At 43.7% G+C, this 19983-nt stretch overlaps 1 protein-coding gene across 1 annotated transcript; it reads right to left on the bottom strand.

Moving 5' to 3' along the window:
• Window positions 1–4188: 4188 nt before the first annotated feature.
• LOC146967148 (galanin receptor 2a) lies at window positions 4189–7370 on the bottom strand. Its single transcript, XM_085761076.1, has 2 exons — window positions 6981–7370; window positions 4189–4828 (listed from the first exon to the last, which is right to left on the bottom strand). Exons 1-2 carry the CDS (start codon window positions 7352–7354, stop codon window positions 4189–4191), a joined length of 1014 nt encoding a protein of 337 aa, XP_085617202.1. The 5' UTR covers window positions 7355–7370.
• Between the last annotated feature and the right edge of the window lie 12613 nt (window positions 7371–19983).

Raw genomic sequence — 19983 nt, 5'->3', positions numbered from 1 at the left:
AAATATGGAGCAGCACACACGAAACATAACAAGCTGATGGTGTGTTCACTTCAGAAGATAATAGTCGTTTTGTTTTGTTTTTTACAACTTTATAATATAAAGTATAATCAATCAAATGTGATTTGTATGACACCGTATTGGTGTTGTTATGGATTCAAAAATATTATCTGGAAGAGAGGCAGTACATTTCTGAGTTGAAAATTCACACATTTTCAAGTGTAAAGTCACAAATTTACAAATCTACAAATTTCAGAAATGTGAAAAAGATGTGATATTCTCTGCTAAGAGCGTTGAGGATGAGCTGTGTGACTAAAACTTATACATATTTTATCCATTTAAAACTAAAGCAAAGATGCTAAAGTGTCTCCCACAGACTAAACAAGAGAAAACATCCCACTAGTGTCTAATTCTGTGTGAAACTGTTAATTACTCAAGAGTTCAGAGACGTCCTGAAGATGAGCTGAGTCATAGTGATTTATTAATACATGAGTGTGGAGTTTAGACCAATGCAACAGTAACATTTCAATGAACTCAGACCTCTTCAATGTTGTCCCAGAATAAAAACCAGCTGATCTGTAAAGGAGGAGGTGCAGTTGATAAAACAACCAGGCAGCTGTAGTTTGACATCATGAACTGCTATGTTAGTTACAGCAGGAAACTTTTACAAGGACATAACGGTTCTCACCTTAAAGACTTGATGGATGGAGGCAAAGTGTTGTATTAAATAGAGAAATAGAGGTGTCACAAGGTGATGTATTTATTATTTCCACTCTTATGATGTTGTGTTCACCACATTAATACCGTCAGCATGCAGATAAATCACAGTTACAGTGGCATCATGCAACAGTTTGGACACCCCTGATCAAAATGTCTGTAAATGTGAACAAGTTAAACAAGTGGAAGATGAAATGATCTCCAAAATACATAAAGTTAAACATGGAACCCTTTTTCAATACTTTAATCAATATCAGTGTATTATTTTACTTTTCTACAGTTTTAGAATAAAAAGTGGAAATAAAGCAGCAGCCTGCAAAAGAATGGGAAACCCAGGAGACTTGAGCTCTCAGAGAACTTTTGACTTTATGACTTTATTTTACAGGATAGCCCCTTGAGATGTGCCATCTCATTTTCAAAGGGGGTCCATATTATCAACGGAAATACAAACATACATAGTACATAGTAACATACATAAAAAGTAAGCAGAACAAACAAACAGACAAAAAAACAAAAACAACAAACAAACAAAAAAAAGAAAAAAGAAAGAACAAACACATGATACAATATAGAGACACAGACGCCCATTCACACACACTCACACATTACAATGCTCTATCAATCCTGGCTCCCCCCCCCCGTACAACACACCAGTAAAAATAAAAATAAAAATAAGAATAAATAAGTGAGATAAAATAAATACAATAATTGATTTGATTAGTTACACTTCATGTCAGAGGGACCCTACCAAAAGACATAAAGTTAAACATGGAACACTCAATATCAATATCAGTGTATTATTTTAGTTTTCTACAGTTTTAGAATAAAAAGTGGAAACAAATGGGAAACCCAGGAGACTTGAGCTCTCAGAGAACTTTGACCAAGGTATCAGACAAGATATTTACTATTTACACACTGTCATAGTTTCCAAAATATATATTGTTTAATATGTAAAAGGAATGTGTCATCTATAACTTTATGCCTTCTGGAGATCATTTCATCTTGCTCAACTGTTCACATTAGACATTTTGACCAGGGGTACCCAAAGTTTTGCATGACACTGTATCTTGTAACATCACACTTTAAATACAACAAATCCAGTGTGTGTGTGTGTGTGTGGTGTCGTACGACCAACATGTAACAATAAATGATCCAGCACGGAGGACTCTGCACAAGAGGCTGGATTCTGTAGAGATGATTAAAAGTCTGTTGGACAAATGCTGGTTGCATAACGTCCTGGTGGTTCTTCATCAGTCCAACAACACCCACAGTCCCTCTGACTCCTCGGGCGGTTTCCTGCCAGATTCTGATCCACAGACCCCCGACCAGCTCTTCAAACCAAAACTGTAGTGAGTCACTTCATCTACAAACTCGTATTCTGTTGAACCTTCAGTCGACTCTGCCGTTCCCACATCGGACTGCAGCTCTGCGGCTTTGTTTCACTCTGATCTGCACATTACATACAACTTATAAATAAATAGAGATTAAAGTGGATACGGAGGTGGTTCAGTCTCTTCATTCAGGCGTTTGTGTGATTTCTAGAAACCGTGAGTTCCCAGTATCTGACCAGTATAAGACACAACATCAAGGTATCTGACCAGACCAAGACTTTAACAGGGATCGAGACCGAGTCAAGACCAAACCAATGTGAGACCATTTTCCAAGACCATCACCGTATCCAGTCCCAGTCCTCATAATAATCCTGTGTCTTGATATTTACATTATTCCTCCTCAGATAAAAAGAAATGGTGATAAAATCTAAACCATATTTAATGTAAACAAAGTTTGGATTGAACAGAAGAACACAGCACAGAACCTGCTGAAGTCTCCTGGTGACACCAAGTTGTTGAGATGGTTTAACACAAGCAGATACTTTAGTACAACTATTTGAATTATCTGTAACTTAGTGAATTAGGCTATATCACAGAAACCAAAGTGAGACAGAAACACAGACATTTGTGGTTAAAAAAAAGAAAAAAAGACAGAGACAAGATCCAGACCTTGGAAATGTGGTCTCAAGTACTACAACAGTAGTCTCTGATGACTTTGTTAAGCAGCCAAGAGGAAAAACTGGTGAAACCAGCCTGGTTTCACCAGTTTTTCCTCTTGGCTGCTTAGGAGTTTCCCTGAATATCTCTCAGTTGGTGAAAAGAACAACAGACGGGTTGGCAAAATGTTTGCCTGGTCGTGACTAGGCTACTGTCAGTTACATAAAGATGAAATTATACAACAACAGTCACATTACACCAACAAACCAAATTCTCAGCCTCATGGTGAGAATCTGGAAGGTTTGGAGATCAATCATGAAGATTCGTCCTGTAGGAACCCAATCATGGATAAAATCCTCCCAACAGCTGAGATGTGAAGGGTTTCCTCGATCGATTGATTGATCATTGGTAACTGCTATGGGTGTACAGCCAGTGCACTATTTGTATTCGGTTTCAGATTCGGGCTTTTAAAAAAAACTTTGTATTCGGGAAGAAACTGGAAGTGGGCGCATTGACTTCAGCCGAGCTAGTGCTACGGTGAGCTAGCCAGCTAACTTCCGATTTAGCTCTCGGCTAACTAGAACGGGAATTAAATAATTTAAACGTGCGGCTCGGACTGAATGGATCAAATTCTAGTAGTGAAACGAGTCGTTTCGTGGGGGTTGTGACACTCAAAAAAAAAATTACCCACAGTTTTATAGCCGCTTCTTTTCCCGTTATTGTCTATGAGAAGAATTCTAAGTTGTTGAACAGTGGCGGGCGCACCAACGTTAAGGTGCGTTAGCGCCACCTACTGTGTTGGAGTGTGAACCAGAATCACCTGGTTCTGTGCTGTTGCTGATCCAAACGTTTCTTTTTCTTTAGAAAAAAGCTCCCGAATAATGAGGAGAAATTTCTGACAGCAAAACTATTCGGTTCAAAGCATTATTTGTGTACACTGCAAAAACTCAAAACCTTACCAAGAATATTTGTCTTATTTCTAGTCAAAATGTAATTTCTAGTCAAAACAAATCTCATTACAGTTAAAATAAGAGTCATCACATTAAAAAGTAGCTTGTTTTTAGACACTTTTTTACTTATTTCAAGCAGATTTTCACTTAAAATAAGTAGAAAAATCTGACAGTGGAGCAAGTTTTTTTTTCTTATTACAAGCACAAAAAACTTATTTCAAGTGAAAATTTGTTTGAAACAAGTGAAAATGATCTAAAAGCAAGTTAATCTTTAGGTGATGGGTCTTATTTTAAGTGGAAAGAGATTAGTTTTGACTAGAAATGAGACATTTTGACAAGAAATAAGACAAATATTCTTGGAAAGATTTTGAGTTTTTGCAGTGTACTCCTGAATATGTATGCGGGTTCGGGTACACCCCTAGTATCTGCAGAGCTGATTGGACCACATTATGAGCCTCATGTCACCTTCACCGTGTGGAAGTGATCAATAACTGGGACTTTTCTATAAACAGCTCTGTTGTTTGGTTCGATGTCTCTTAGTTGGACGTCTCCGCGCTGCTGACCGTGTTCACCGCCCGGACCACGTGAACCTTGTTGACCTCCCTCTTCCTCAGCGTGCAGCCGAAAACCTTCCTGAAGCCTTTGCGGAAGTGCTTGGAGACGAGGGCGTAGACGATGGGGTTGAGGCAGGAGTTGGTGTAGGCCACCAGGTGGGACAGGATGCGGAGGACGTAGGTGGCGTGGTTGAGGGGGAAACGTCCGAACCACATGCAGAGGACGACGAGGTGGTGGGGAAGCCAGCAGAGGCAGAAGAGAGCGGCCACGATGATGATCATCTTGGTGACTTTACGCTTGGCCCGTCGAGACTCGGACATGTCCTTCACCGGGTCCACGCTGGTCCACAGGTGGCGGACGGTGCGGGCGTAGGTGAGGCCGAGCACCAGCACGGGCACGAGGTAGCCGAAGACGAAGGTGCAGACGTCCATGATGACGCGAGGCCCGGGCTCCCAGGCGGGAACACACACCACGGTGCCGACCAGCTCCATCTGCGAGTAGTAGCTGAGATACGGGCCGGAGAAAACCAAGGACAGAGCCCAGACCAGGCCGATGGAGACCAGCGCGTTCCTGGGAGTCCTCATCTGTCTGGAGCGCAGCGGGTAACAAATGGCCAAATATCTGTTGAGAGGACGAGAGCCAGGTGTTCCAGGGTTTTTACGGATCTTTAAAAAGTCTTAAAAGGCATTGAATTCATTAATCTAAAAACAAAGGCCTTAATTGTCATTAAAATGTCTTAAATCGATTTTTCAAAGGTCTTAAAAATGTTAACACTTCGTAAGTGGGATTTTATGATTATAATTAGTCTCAAATCTCAAAATAATTGGTAACATTCTGACATAGAGAAGTTAGTGGCGGCTGTCACCGCTACATTTCTTACCGCCACCAGCTCCCAAATCAGTTCCCCCCGCAATCATTCTGTAGCAGTCACTTTACCTTGGACCACATAGGAAAGTGGGTAAAATTGTCCCTAATCCTATGTAATACATGTGGTGACGTTTTTTTTTTTTTTTTTGCATTTGTGTTTATTGTGAAGTCGGTCTTAAATTTCATTTCAAGTGGCATTAAAAACATCTTAAAAAGTCTTAAATTGAAGTTGGCTTAAACTGTAGGAACCATGTGTTCATCACTCACAGATATGAATCATCACAGGTGTTTTTATGTTGCTAGAAATCTATATGTACACTGTCTGCAAAAACTCAAAATCTTTCCAAGAATATTTGTCTTATTTCTTGTCAAAATGTCTCAATTTTAGTCAAAACTAATCTCTTTCCACTTAAAATAAGACCCATCACCTAAAAATTAACTTGTTTTTAGACAGTTTTCACTTGTTTCAAACTAATTTTCAATTGAAATAAGTAGAAAAATCTGCCAGTGAAAGCAAGTTTTTTGTGCTTGTAATAAGAAAGAAAAACTTGCTCCACTGTCAGATTTTTCTACTTATGTGGAAAGTGGAAAATTTGCTTGAAAAAAGTAAAAAATGTCTAAAAACAAGCTACTTTTTGATGCGATGAGTCTTATTTTAAGTATAATTAGATTTATTTTGACTAGAAATGACATTTTGACTAGAAATAAGACAAATATTCTTGGTAAGATTTTGAATTTTTGCAGTGTATAACGTGTCATGTGATACTGTTGCAGTCTGAAGTAGGCCTACAGTTGTTTTAGTTTACTGCTTCATAGTTTGCAAAGAAAATTCACATTTTTGTCCCTGCGCTGATGATGAATCCACTCACAGGAAACACTTCAGATTTCTCCGATCAAACGACAGAATAAGGCTGAAAACACCCTGAACTGTTTGCTTGGTAGTTAATCTCCTTTTTTTTCACTCAACAAATAACTAAAACTCAACTTTTCTGACAATTAGAATCTGTAAAATTACAATAACAACAAATACTCCAGATTCTGACAGTCTGCTCTGAGGACAGTGAACAACAACAGCAGGAAAACAATCATGTGGAACAGGAAGCAGGAAACAATCAACTCAGATCAAACTGATACTGTAAGAGGGTGTGTCAGCTGATGGCCACGGTTGTTATATAATCAAACACTTATGTATCTGATGATTGGACTTTCTATCTATCTATCACTGCAACAATTAATTGACGAATCGGCCATAATCGACTATTGAATTAATGGTCAACTATTTTGATTATCAAATAATCGGTTTGAGTAGTTTGTTGTTTTTTAAGAAAAGAAGTCCAAATTCTCTTATTTCAGCTTCTTAAATGTGAATATTTCTGGTCTATCACTGCAACAATTAATTGATGAATCAAACAATAATCATCAACTATTTTGATTTTTTTTAAAAATCGGTTTGAGTATTAGTTTTTTGTTTGTTTGTTTTTTACAAAAAAAAGTCAAAATTCTCTGATTTCAGTTTCTTAAATGTGAATATTTCTGGTTTCTTTGTTCGTTTATGACAATAAACAGAATATGTCTTTGGTTTGTGAACAAAACAAGACATTTGAGGACGTCGTCTTGTGGTTTGGTAAACACTATTTAATCACTATGATTTAATTCCTACTTTAATTCATTATTTAATATTAAAATGACCAAACAACTAGGCTAATCGATTAAACAATTGACAGATTGAATTGATAATGAAAAAAAATGTTAGTTGCAGCCCTCTATCTATCTATCTATCTATCTATCTATCTATCTATCTATCTATCTATCTATCTATCTATCTATCTATCTATCTATCTATCTATCTATCCATCCATCCATCCATCCATCCATCCATCCATCCATCAGGAGAAAGTGGACGCACCTGTCCAGCGACACGGCCGTCAGCGTGAACACGCTCGCGTACATGGTGAGGAAGATGATGAAGTGCACGAGCTTGCAGAGCGCGGGTCCGAACACCCAGCGGTCCAGGGTGTAGATGGTGGCCTGGAAGGGCACGCAGCAGAGGATGAAGCTCAGGTCCGCGACCCCCAGGTTGAGGATGAACATGTTGGTGGTCTTGGTGTTCATCTGGCCGCTCCGGAACAGAACCGCCAGCACCAGACAGTTCCCCACGGTGCCGAGCAGGAAGATCACCGAGAAGCCCAGAGGCACGAGCACGGACTCGGCTCTCCACGAGGACGAGTTCGCCGCCGTGGACAGGTCCAGGTCCAGGTCCAGGTCCATGTCCAGGTCCATGTCTGTGTCCAAGCCGCCCATGACCCGCACGCTACAGGCTCTGTCCGCAGCAGCAGCAGCAGCAGCCACATTAACGCACGGCGCGTCTCTCATCCAGACGGAGCGACAGGAAAAGTCATGTAACACAGAGAGAGACGGAGGGGAACGGACTGCTCCTCTTCATCACACACAGGGAGGTGCATATGATTACACACATTGGATTAAGGATACCAATACCAATACCAATATATTTGTAATTTGTTTTCAAGTCATACATTTAACTTTTGATATAACAGTTTTATTTTTGTTTTTGCTTCAGTGAGTTTTTTTCTCTCCTACGTAAATTAAGTTTTATTCTTTCTATAAGCTCTTATTTTTGTTTGACATTGATGAGGTTTTTTTTGGATTGATTTGATACAAAGGTAATTCCATAGGGCAGGGGCTCGATCAGCATCAGAAAGTTTTTCTTCAGGCCTTAATAACAAAAATAACTTAATTAATTAATTAAAGCAGAAGTAAGTAAGCGATCCGGTGGTTTTGGCTAACGTCTTGTCAGCCGATGGAGTTAGCAGTCCCCGCCCTCGTCCCTACGTCACCACATTCACGCGCATCCCTTGGCTGCACACACAGAGAGGACCGCCCCTTTATGCCGTTCTCTCTCCTCATTGGATAAAGGTTGTAGGATACAAGGAAAGTTTTCTCCTCGGCTTACAGCAGATCAGAGTGACTGACAGACCCGTGTTTCAGACCAAACACTCTATAGAAGTGATTGCTGTCGGAAGATATAACTATTTAAGACTTATATTAACACAAATATTCCGCTTACTTCTGCTTTAACGCACGGCGCGTCTCTCATCCAGACGGAGCGACAGGAAAAGTCATGTAACACAGAGAGAGACGGAGGGGAACGGACTGCTCCTCTTCATCACACACATGATTATAAAGGGGCAGCAAGAGCAAAACCCTGCTTACTGACGGTGAAGCAACGTGAACTGTAAACAAAAACACAATATCGAAATAATTAAGGAACAATAATTTGTCATTTGTTTTCAAGTCATACATTTAACTTTTGATATAACAGTTTTTTTGCTTCAGTGAGTTTTTTTTTTCTCTCTTACGTATTTATTGTTTCTAAGCTCTTATTAGGGCCCGAGCCTGTGTCAACGACCCAGGGAGGTCCCTATTGTAATTCGACATCCACACCGATCACCGACAAGCAACAAGTAACCAAGCAAGTAATCAAGTACTCAAGTGACCTGGCAGGAAAAAACGCTACCTTGAAATGCAAGTGTTTATTTTTAGGGCCCGAGCCTGTGTCAACGACCCAGGGAGGTCCCTATTGTTATTCGACATGCACATTAGTCGACGTGCCAGCCGACGAGTAACAACAAGTAAGCAAGCAAGTACTCAAGTACTGCATAGACCTGGCAGCAAAAACCCCAGATATTGTAATGTTTCTTTTTATTATTATTATTCTTCCGACGATTCAATTGCCATTTTGACCCCTTTGCCAAGCCGAGAAACGAACGAAACTTTGTAGCCTCGTGGGGCTTCGCGAAAATTGATATATGATGCCAGCGTCGCATATGGGCGGGGCCAAATGGCTAAATAGCGCCCCCTACAATTTTCCCAAAAACCCATAGGGAAAAAAACGACGTTAACGAAAGCGAACCAAAATCGCCACACATGTTCATCAATGCGAGATGAACACAAAATCCTCCTATAGCGAAGCCCGAAACCCAACAGGAAGTCGGCCATTTTGCTTCAAAGTTTGTAAACGCAAAACGAACTCCTCCGAGGGGTTACGCCCGATCGGCTCCAAATTGGGTCCAGAACATCGCCAGACCTAGCTGAGCTTATCTTGTGCTCCGCAGGTCTGTAGCTCAAAGGGGTTGGCCTCTGGCGTGCCCCGAAGTTTGGCGACTGTTTCGGTGCTCGCCATGTAAATACGAACGGCTCTCATGCCCTCATACTTGATCGTAGACGCTTCAAACTTGGTGCAAAAATCTATGGAGAGACCCTGAACGATCCGACATATTATTTGCCGACGTCGCTCATAGCGCCCCCCGGTGGTAACAGGAAACGTACAAAAATTCGTTAAAAATACGTAGTTGACCAAATCGACTTCGTTACACTTCTAGTACATGCAGACCCGGATGGTGAAGCTACATCATGAACGCTTTGACCCTACGAGCAACGGCGTCCGTGTGCCGCCGCGGCGAATGTGTATCATCCCAATTTAAATTACGTTTGCCAATTACGCGCACATACTTCGTCGTAGCCACTTGAAATTCAAAGGACATGACGATGGCCCCTTCCTGAACGTTTTGATATATCGACTTCCTGCCTGGCTCATAGCGCCCCCCGGTGGTAACAGGAAGTACGCAAAAATTCATTAAAAATCCATACTTCACCCGATCAACTTCATTCCACTTCTAATACATGCAGAACCAGTGGCTGAAGCTACATTATGAACGCTGTGAAGCTACGACGAACGGCGTCCGTGTGCCGCCGCGGCGACTGACGATTTTTTATCGTACAATTACGTTTGCCTTTTTCGTGGCTTTAACGAAGTCGTGTCCTCACGAAATTTCATACACAGGTCAAGAATGGCGAGCTCTTTCTGCGGATAGAGTCGTTTCCCATGGGCGTGGTCAAATGCCTCAATAGCGCCCCCTTGAAGTTTTTCCGAAATTCTCCATAGACAAATTTCGCTTACTTTGTCGTACATATACGAAACTCGACACACACGTGTATCATACCCAAACATACCAAAAATTGAATTGGAGCCACGCCCTAAACCCAACAGGAAGTCGGCCATTTTGGTTAGCATTTCTTTGACGCAAAACGAACTCCTCCGAGGGAGTTCGCCCGATTGACTTCAAATTGGGCACGGAACATCTCCAGACTGAGCCGATTACGGCTTGTGCTCCGCAGGTGTGTAGGTCAAAGGGCGTGGCTACTAGGGCACGGCCAAGTTGCCAAATTCAGCTAAAAAGGTTTAAATGCTATCACGCCCACAGATTTGATCGCAGCGGCTTCAAACTTGGTGCACATGATGATGGCGTGACCCTGAACGATCCGACATATTATTTTCCTACGTCACTCATAGCGCCCCCCGGTGGTAACAGGAAGTGCGCTAAAATTCATTAAAAATACATAGTTGCGCCCATCAACTTCATTCCACTTCTAAAACATGCCGAACAAGTTGGTGAAGGTATTTCGTGAACGCTATGACGCTACGGCTAATGGCCCCCTTGTGGCGGCGACAGGAATAGCGCTCCATCGTGAACTGCCACCTCCCACGGATTTTGCCCGATTGACTTCATATTCGCTACAGATCATCAGGAGACCGAGCTGGTCAAACACTATTAAAAGCTTTTCTCTACGTGAAACGGCGTGGCCGCTAGGGGGCGACAAAGTTGGTCAACTGCTCGTTTAGTCGCCATGCTATTACGTTTGCCTTCCACGCCCACATACTTGGTCGTAGTCACTTCAAAATTTAGGGACATGATCAGAGGCCCGCCCTCTACGCCTCCATTTGATCGTACGCTAGCTCGCTCAATACGCCCCCTTGTGGACACAGGAAATGTCGCGTTTTGCATCGACATTGTCCGATCGGCTCGAAACTTCACATGTGTGATGAGGTCACGACCCCGTACGCAACGGCCCACATCCCGTTACCGCCCCCTGGTGGACGAACCGTAAACCTGCCGTAACTCCATCGTACGTTGTCCGATTTGCTCGAAACTTCACGTGTTCGACGAGGGGACCGCCCTCGACGCAGCCGCCCGCGTCCGGTTGCGCGCGGGGGTTTCGATGAGGGGCCCGGGGGTAGCGGGGACGCCGAGTGGCGTGGAGCGAGGGCCCGTCATAGCCGCTTGCGGCTTTAATTAGGGCCCGAGCCTGTGTCAACGACCCAGGGAGGTCCCTATTGTTATTCGACATGCACATTAGTCGACGTGCCAGCCGACGAGTAACAACAAGTAAGCAAGCAAGTACTCAAGTACTGCATAGACCTGGCAGCAAAAACCCCAGATATTGTAATGTTTCTTTTTATTATTATTATTATTATTATTATTATTATTCTTCCGACGATTCAATTGCCATTTTGACCCCTTTGCCAAGCCGAGAAACGAACGAAACTTTGTAGCCTCGTGGGGCTTCGCGAAAATTGATATATGATGCCAGCGTCGCATATGGGCGGGGCCAAATGGCTAAATAGCGCCCCCTACAATTTTCCCAAAAACCCATAGGGAAAAAAATGACGTTAACGAAAGCGGACCAAAATCGCCACACATGTTCATCAATGCGAGATGAACACAAAATCCTCCTATAGCGAAGCCCGAAACCCAACAGGAAGTCGGCCATTTTGCTTCAAAGTTTGTAAACGCAAAACGAACTCCTCCGAGGGGTTACGCCCGATCGGCTCCAAATTGGGTCCAGAACATCGCCAGACCTAGCTGAGCTTATCTTGTGCTCCGCAGGTCTGTAGCTCAAAGCGCTTGGCCTCTGGCGTGCCCCGAAGTTTGGCGACTGTTTCGGTGCTCGCCATGTAAATACGAACGGCTCTCATGCCCTCATACTTGATCGTAGACGCTTCAAACTTGGTGCAAAAATCTATGGAGAGACCCTGAACGATCCGACATATTATTTGCGTACGTCGCTCATAGCGCCCCCCGGTGGTAACAGGAAACGTACAAAAATTCGTTAAAAATACGTAGTTGACCAAATCGACTTCGTTACACTTCTAGTACATGCAGACCCGGATGGTGAAGCTACATCATGAACGCTTTGACCCTACGAGCAACGGCGTCCGTGTGCCGCCGCGGCGAAAGTGTATCATCCCAATTTAAATTTCGTTTGCCTTTCACGCGCACATACTTCGTCGTAGCCACTTGAAATTCAAAGGACATGACGTTGGCTCCTCCCTGAACGTTTTGATGTATCGACTTCCTGCCTGGCTCATAGCGCCCCCCGGTGGTAACAGGAAGTACGCAAAAATTCATTAAAAATCCATACTTCACCCGATCAACTTCATTCCACTTCTAATACATGCAGAACCAGTTGCTGAAGCTACATTATGAACGCTGTGAAGATACGACGAACGGCGTCCGTGTGCCGCCGCGGCGACTGACGATTTTTTATCGTACAATTACGTTTGCCTTTTTCGTGGCTTTAACGAAGTCGTGTACTCACGAAATTTCATCCACAGGTCAAGAATGGCGAGCTCTTTCAGGGGATAGAGTCGTTTCCCATGGGCGTGGCTAAATGCCTCAATAGCGCCCCCTAGAAGTTTTTCCGAAATTCTCCATAGACAAATTTCGCTTACTTTGTCGTACACATACGAAACTCGACACACACGTGTATCATACCCAAACATACAAAAAATTGAATTGGAGCCACGCCCTAAACCTAACAGGAAGTCGGCCATTTTGGTTAGCATTTCTTTGACGCAAAACGAACTCCTCCGAGGTAGTTCGCCCGATTGACTTCAAATTGGGTACAGAACATCTCCAGACCAAGCTGATTACGGCTTGTGCTCCGCAGGTGTGTAGGTCAAAAGGGCGTGGCTGCTAGGGCACGGCCAAGTTGCCGAATTCAGCTAAGAAGTTTGCAATGCTATCACACCCACAGATTTGATCGCAGCGGCTTCAAACTTGGTGCACATGATGAGGGCGTGACCCTGAACGATCCGACATATTATTTTCCTACGTCACTCATTGCGCCCCCGGTGGTAACAGGAAGTGCGCTAAAATTCATTAAAAAATACATCGTTGCCCCCATCAACTTCATTCCACTTCTAAAACATGCCGAACAAGTTGGTGAAGGTATTTCGTGAACGCTATGACGCTACGGCTAATGGCCCCCTTGTGGCGGCGACAGGAAAAGCGCTCCATCGCGAACTGCCACCTCCCACGGATTTTGCCCGATTGACTTCATATTCGCTACAGATCATCAGGAGACCGAGCTGGTCAAACACTATTAAAAGCTTTTCTCTACGTGAAACGGCGTGGCCGCTAGGGGGCGACAAAGTTGGTCAACTGCTCGTTTAGTCGCCATGCTATTACGTTTGCCTTCCACGCCCACATACTTGGTCGTAGTCACTTCAAAATTTCAGTACATGATCAGGGGCCCGCCCTCTACGCCTCCATTTGATCGTACGCTAGCTCGCTCAATACGCCCCCTTGTGGACACAGGAAATGTCGCGTTTTGCATCGACATTGTCCGATCAGCTCGAAACTTCACATGTGTGATGAGGTCACGACCCCGTACGCAACGGCCCACATCCCGTTACCGCCCCCTGGTGGACGAACCGTAAACCTGCCGTAACTCCATCGTACGTCGTCCGTTTTGCTCGAAACGTCACGTGTTCGACGAGGGGACCGCCCTCGACGCAGCCGCCCACGTCCGGTTGCGCGCGGGGGTTTTCGAAGAGCGGCCCGGGGGTAGCGGGGACGCCGAGTGGCGTGGAGCGAGGGCCCGTCATAGCCGCTTGCGGCTTTAATTATTATTATTATTATTTTTCCGCGACTTTGAACCTCGATTTGACCCCTTTGCCAAGCCGAGAAACGGACGAAATTTGGGACACACGTCGGGACCTGAAAAAATTTCGATCTGATACTATCGCCGTTTGTGGGCGGGGCAAATTGGCACAACAGCGCCCCCTTGAACTTTTGACCCCCGGCCATAGGGACCAAAAATTTTTTTCTCGCAGGCTGCCCAAACTTGGTACACATATGTATCATACCCAGACATGAAAAAAATTTGTTTCGTGCGAAGCCCAAAAACCAACAGGAAGTCGGCCATTTTGGTTAGCATTTATTTTACGCAAAACGAACTCCTCCGAGGGATTACGCCCGATCGGCTCCAAATTGGGTTCAGAACATCGTCAGACCTAGCTGAGCTTATCTTGTGCTCCGCAGGTCTGTAGCTCAAAGGGGTTGGCCTCTGGCGTGCCCCGAAGTTTGGCGACTGTTTCGGTGCTCGCCATGTAAATACGAATGGCTCTCACGCCCACATACTTGATCGTAGACGCTTCAAACTTGGTGCAAAAATCTATGGCGAGACCCTGAACGATCCGACATATTATTTGCCGACGTCGCTCATAGCGCCCCCCGGTGGTCACAGGAAACGTACAAAAATTCGTTAAAAATACGTAGTTGACCAAATCGACTTCGTTACACTTCTAGTACATGCAGACCCGGATGGTGAAGCTACATCATGAACGCTTTGACCCTACGAGCAACGGCGTCCGTGTGCCGCCGCGGCGAATGTGTATCATCCCAATTTAAATTTCGTTTGCCTTTCACGTGCACATACTTCGTCGTAGCCACTTGAAATTCAAAGGACATGACGATGGCTCCTCCCTGAACGTTTTGATGTATCGACTTCCTGCCTGGCTCATAGCGCCCCCCGGTGGTAACAGGAAGTACGCAAAAATTCATTAAAAATCCATACTTCACCCGATCAACTTCATTCCACTTCTAATACATGCAGAACCAGTTGCTGAAGCTACATTATGAACGCTGTGAAGATACGACGAACGGCGTCCGTGTGCCGCCGCGGCGACTGACGATTTTTTATCGTACAATTACGTTTGCCTTTTTCGTGGCTTTAACGAAGTCGTGTCCTCACGAAATTTCATCCACGGGTCAAGAATGGCGAGCTCTTTCAGCGGATAGAGTCGTTTCCCATGGGCGTGGCTAAATGCCTCAATAGCGCCCCCTTGAAGTTTTTCCGAAATTCACCATAGACAAATTTCGCTTACTTTGTCGTACACATACGAAACTCGACACACACGTGTATCATACCCAAACATACCAAAAATTGAATTGGAGCCACGCCCTAAACCCAACAGGAAGTCGGCCATTTTGGTTAGCATTTCTTTGACGCAAAACGAACTCCTCCGAGGGAGTTCGCCCGATTGACTTCAAATTGGGCACGGAACATCTCCAGACTGAGCTGATTACGGCTTGTGCTCCGCAGGTGTGTAGGTCAAAGGGCGTGGCTACCAGGGCACGGCCAAGTTCCCGAATTCAGCTAAAAAGGTTTAAATGCTATCACGCCCACAGATTTGATCGCAGCAGCTTCAAACTTGGTGCACATGATGATGGCGTGACCCTGAACGATCCGACATATTATTTTCCTACGTCACTCATAGCGCCCCCCGGTGGTAACAGGAAGTGCGCTAAAATTCATTAAAAATACATAGTTGCCCCCATCAACTTCATTCCACTTCTAAAACATGCCGAACAAGTTGGTGAAGGTATTTCGTGAACGCTATGACGCTACGGCTAATGGCCCCCTTGTGGCGGCGACAGGAATAGCGCTCCATCGTGAACTGCCACCTCCCACGGATTTTGCCCGATTGACTTCATATTCGCTACAGATCATCAGGAGACCGAGCTGGTCAAACACTATTAAAAGCTTTTCTCTACGTCAAACGGCGTGGCTGCTAGGGGGCGACAAAGTTGGTCAACTGCTCGTTTAGTCGCCATGCTATTACGTTTGCCTTCCACGCCCACATACTTGGTCGTAGTCACTTCAAAATTTCAGTACATGATCAGGGGCCCGCCCTCTACGCCTCCATTTGATCGTACGCTAGCTCGCTCAATACGCCCCCTTGTGGACACAGGAAATGTCGCGTTTTGCATCGACATTGTCCGATCGGCTCGAAACTTCACATGTGTGATGAGGTCACGACCCCGTACGCAACGGCCCACATCCCGTTACCGCCCCCTGGTGGACGAACCGTAAACCTGCCGTAACTCCATCGTACGTTGTCCGTTTTGCTCGAAACGTCACGTGTTCGACGAGGGGACCGCCCTCGACGCGGCCGCCCACGTCCGGTTGCGCGCGGGGGTTTTCGAAGAGCGGCCCGGGGGTAGCGGGGACGCCGAGTGGCGTGGAGCGAGGGCCCGTCATAGCCGCTTGCGGCTTTAATTTTTGTTTGATATTGATGAGGTTTTGTTCGGATTGATTTGATACAAAAGTAATTCCATAGGGCAGGGGCTTAGCATCAGAAAATAACAAAAAATAATTTATTTAATTAAATTACAGTTACTGTTCAGTCTGCAGAGAAAGCCTGCAAGCATACAGGACTGCAGTCAACATGCTGATCTCAATGATTTGTTGACGTAGAATCAGAATCAGAGTCAGGTTTTATTGCCCGTACAAGGAATTTTTCTCCGGTTTTTAGCTACTCACTAGGTGCGTTTACATGGACACAAATATTCGGAATAAAGGGCTGATCCGAATAAAAATGTGTCATGTAAACACGTCAATTGGAAGATTCTGATCGGATTCGGCTCGATCCGAAATAAATTCTGTTCGGATCGAGAGGGGTGGTTTATACCGATCGTTATTCCGAACGAGGTCCATGTAAACACTTATTCCGATCATTACATCCTTTCCCACTAGCGCGACACGGCTGTCTACACAGTTCTACTCGGTTCTTATTTATTTAGCCTATTCATTTTTGCTTTTACACACTCCAGTGTGACGTCCGACAGGAATCAAACCCGCTAAGTTTAAAAACACCCTGGCAGCAGCGCACACGGATCTACTGAGACTTGTTATTCTGTCACCTGAGGTAACGAGGTGGACGAGTGAGTTTGGAGCTGATGAGAGGAGAGAAAAAAGAGAGCGAGTAGTAGCCTACCGACCCGATATCGCCGTGTATCTCGCTTTCAGAGTAATCCCGCTTCTTTCCCCGCTCTCTGTCCGTTGTCTTCACCGTCTTCCACTGACGTAACTCCCCAAATGTCCAGAGCGCACATGGCTAATTAATATGCACGCACTGTTTTGCATTGACCATATGTTGTGTTTGGGTGTATAGAGGGCGGGGTATGGCATGTTCACATCCGCACTTTTCATGGGTCCGGTGTGATTTATCAATGGCAGGAACAGTAGTACACGTTGCTGAGTCTGCTTAATAATGATATAGGAGTACAGCAACAGCTCTTAAAATCTGGCGCAGGTCCATTTTGAGTAGGCTACTGAATGGGATAAATTGAGCCACTTCCGCGTTTATTGGTTTGTTTACAGTAGTACAGGAAGTACAACTCTTCTTCTGCTGTTGTTTTAGGGAAAAAGACAGCTCTGCGCATGTCAAAATGCTGTTATTCTGAATAAAGCTCGGTGCATGTGTACGCACGTCATGATCGGATTATTTGATTTTGCGCCCATGTAAACAGTGGATTCGGATTTTCCGATCCCTCAAATTTTTAATCTGATTAAGAAAATTTGCGCATGTAAACACAGCTACTGACTACTACGGTAGCATAGCTAATGTAGCCCGAGAACAGCAGCTAGACTAATTTCCAGACTTCTCAAAACTGGGTCATGACTTTTGACTTTTGGTAGGTTAAGGATAATATAATATTTTTGTCCAGGGTGCACATTAAAGCAGAAGTAAGTAAGTAAGGTGAATGTTTGTGTTAATATAAGTCTTAAATAGTTGTATCTTCCGACAGCAATCACTCATATAGAGTGCTTGATCTGAAACACGGGTCTGTCAGTCACTCTGCTTTGCTGTAAGCAAAGGAGAAAACTTTCCTTGTATCCTACAACCTTTATCCAATGAGGAGAGAGAACGGCATAAAGGGGCAGTCCTCTCTGTGTGTGCAGCCAAGGGATGCGCGTGAATGTGGTGACGTAGGGACGAGGGCGGGGACTGCTAACTCCATCGGCTGACAAGAAGTTAGCTAAAATGACCGGATCGCTTACTTCTGCTTTAACTTTTGATATAACAGTTTTGTTTTTGCGTCAGTGAGTTTTTTTCTCTCCTATACGTAAATTAAGTTTTATTCTTTCTATAAGCTCTTATTTTTGTTTGACATTGATGAGGTTTTGTTCGGATTGATTTGATACAAAGGTAATTCCATAGGGCAGGGGCTCGATCAGCATCAGAAAGTTTTTTTCAGGCCTTAATAAACAATTTAATTAATTAATTAAATTCAAGTTACTGTTCAGTCTGCAGAAGAGGAAGCCTACACGCCTACAGGACTGCAATCAACATGCTTATCTCAATGATTTGTTGACGTAGCATAGCCCGAGACCAGCAGTTAGACCTATGATATTTTTTCAAAGGTGCCAATTAACACAGCTTACATAACAACAACAACAAAAGAATCATGGAAGTGCAAATGCAAACTATAAGTATACAGGCTACAGAACAAAAATGTGACAAAACCAATAAATTACTGTGACTGCTATTGTGAATGTTTTTACAGTAACAGCAATGTTTACAATAGCAAAGTCACAATAAACTCAATATCTGGAAACAAATTTAAATTGTCAGTGAAATCAAGCTGGTGCCCCTTTACACTATAGTGCCAGTTTCCCCATCCATATTTAAACTCTTACAGAAACTGCTTTGCTTTGTCTTTATGCTATTCTTTATTTTAAATACGAAAAAAACACATAATAATAGACAATGATGAACAAAAAAAGATTTTGAACTGTAATAGAAATACGATAGCCTTTTGCATATTTATTTATTTTTTTAGATCAAAATAGACAGAATCTGTAAATAGAATTAAGAATTGCATTAATGTACAGAGTTAGGTTAGGATTGGGGTTAGTTGACAATTAGGAATGACGTAATATTTTACTGTGGGCAGGGGCGGGTCTTCCATGGTGGCACATGGGGGCACCTGCCCCCCCTGCAATCTGATTGGCCACCCTATGTTGTTCTGCTTATTCTACATTGACTGACACAAAAATCTGAGATGTTTATTGTATAGAGTTGAGCTCTAACTACTGGGTAAGAGTATAAGATATTGCTGTTCACTGTGAGAATTTATTTATTATTTATTTCCGTTGGGCCACAAATTCTTATCCACATTTGGTCGATTATTGGTTGATCTTATCCTTCACACATTTCCCTTCATTGGAGAAAAGCCAAGATTCACCTGGGACCAATTTACCAATTCAGGACAGATTTAGAAAAACCCATTATAATACATTTTGATCAACATGACAAAAGCAATTGGTAATGTAGGAAACAGCAGAGAATTGTACATAATCATTTGCATGGATGTACCAAAGCATTTGCAACTTGTTCAAAGCAATGAAAAACTGCTGATTTGATGTGCACAAGTGACACAATGATGTGAAGATTGAACAAGTAGTTTTGAGAATTTCAATTCTGATCTGAGAATTGTACCAAAGCGACTGAGAAAAACTGTAACATTGACAAGTGGAAAAGGAAAAGGTCACAGACATCTTCCTTAGGTGAAAGATTTAATGTGGCCAATACAATCAAGATGAAGACATAGGCTTACTGTAAACAGTGTGTAACTGTACAATATTCAAGAGCAACGATCAATGGTGATCTGCATTTTTGTTATGTTCATGGATTTATAGCTCACAAAGGTTTAAGTTGCTCCACTGTCACGTCTCATCTATGTGCAGCAGCAGTACACATAGTTATCGATGAGGCAGCGGCTCGTCTCTCTCTTTTGGGACATGCATGTGAGAGCGCGCACCACGGGGAAGCCCCGCCCTTCAGCGAGAGACAGAGCAGAGCAGCAGCAGACACACACACACAATACTGTGATACGGTATTACAAGGAAATGCGTACGGTATTTAGAGATAATAGAATTTTTATACCACCACTTTTTACATCCCCATGCACAACAGG

This window comes from Trachurus japonicus, chromosome 19, assembly GCF_045865225.1.
Source record: "Trachurus japonicus isolate A0001 chromosome 19, Traja_1.0".
In the NCBI taxonomy this organism is placed as follows: Eukaryota; Metazoa; Chordata; class Actinopteri; order Carangiformes; family Carangidae; genus Trachurus; species Trachurus japonicus.
Note: the sequence above shows the minus strand (reverse complement) of the source record. Positions and strands in the feature narration are given on the sequence as shown.

Bases quoted from the DNA above. Each gene is read 5' to 3' on its own strand.
- LOC146967148 (XM_085761076.1), bottom strand. From the start codon at position 7,354: ATGGACCTGGACATGGACCTGGACCTGGACCTGGACCTGTCCACGGCG. The intron at 4,829-6,980 runs GTGCGTCCACTT...TCCTCTCAACAG, and splicing joins ACGGCCGTGTCGCTGGACAG to ATATTTGGCCATTTGTTACC.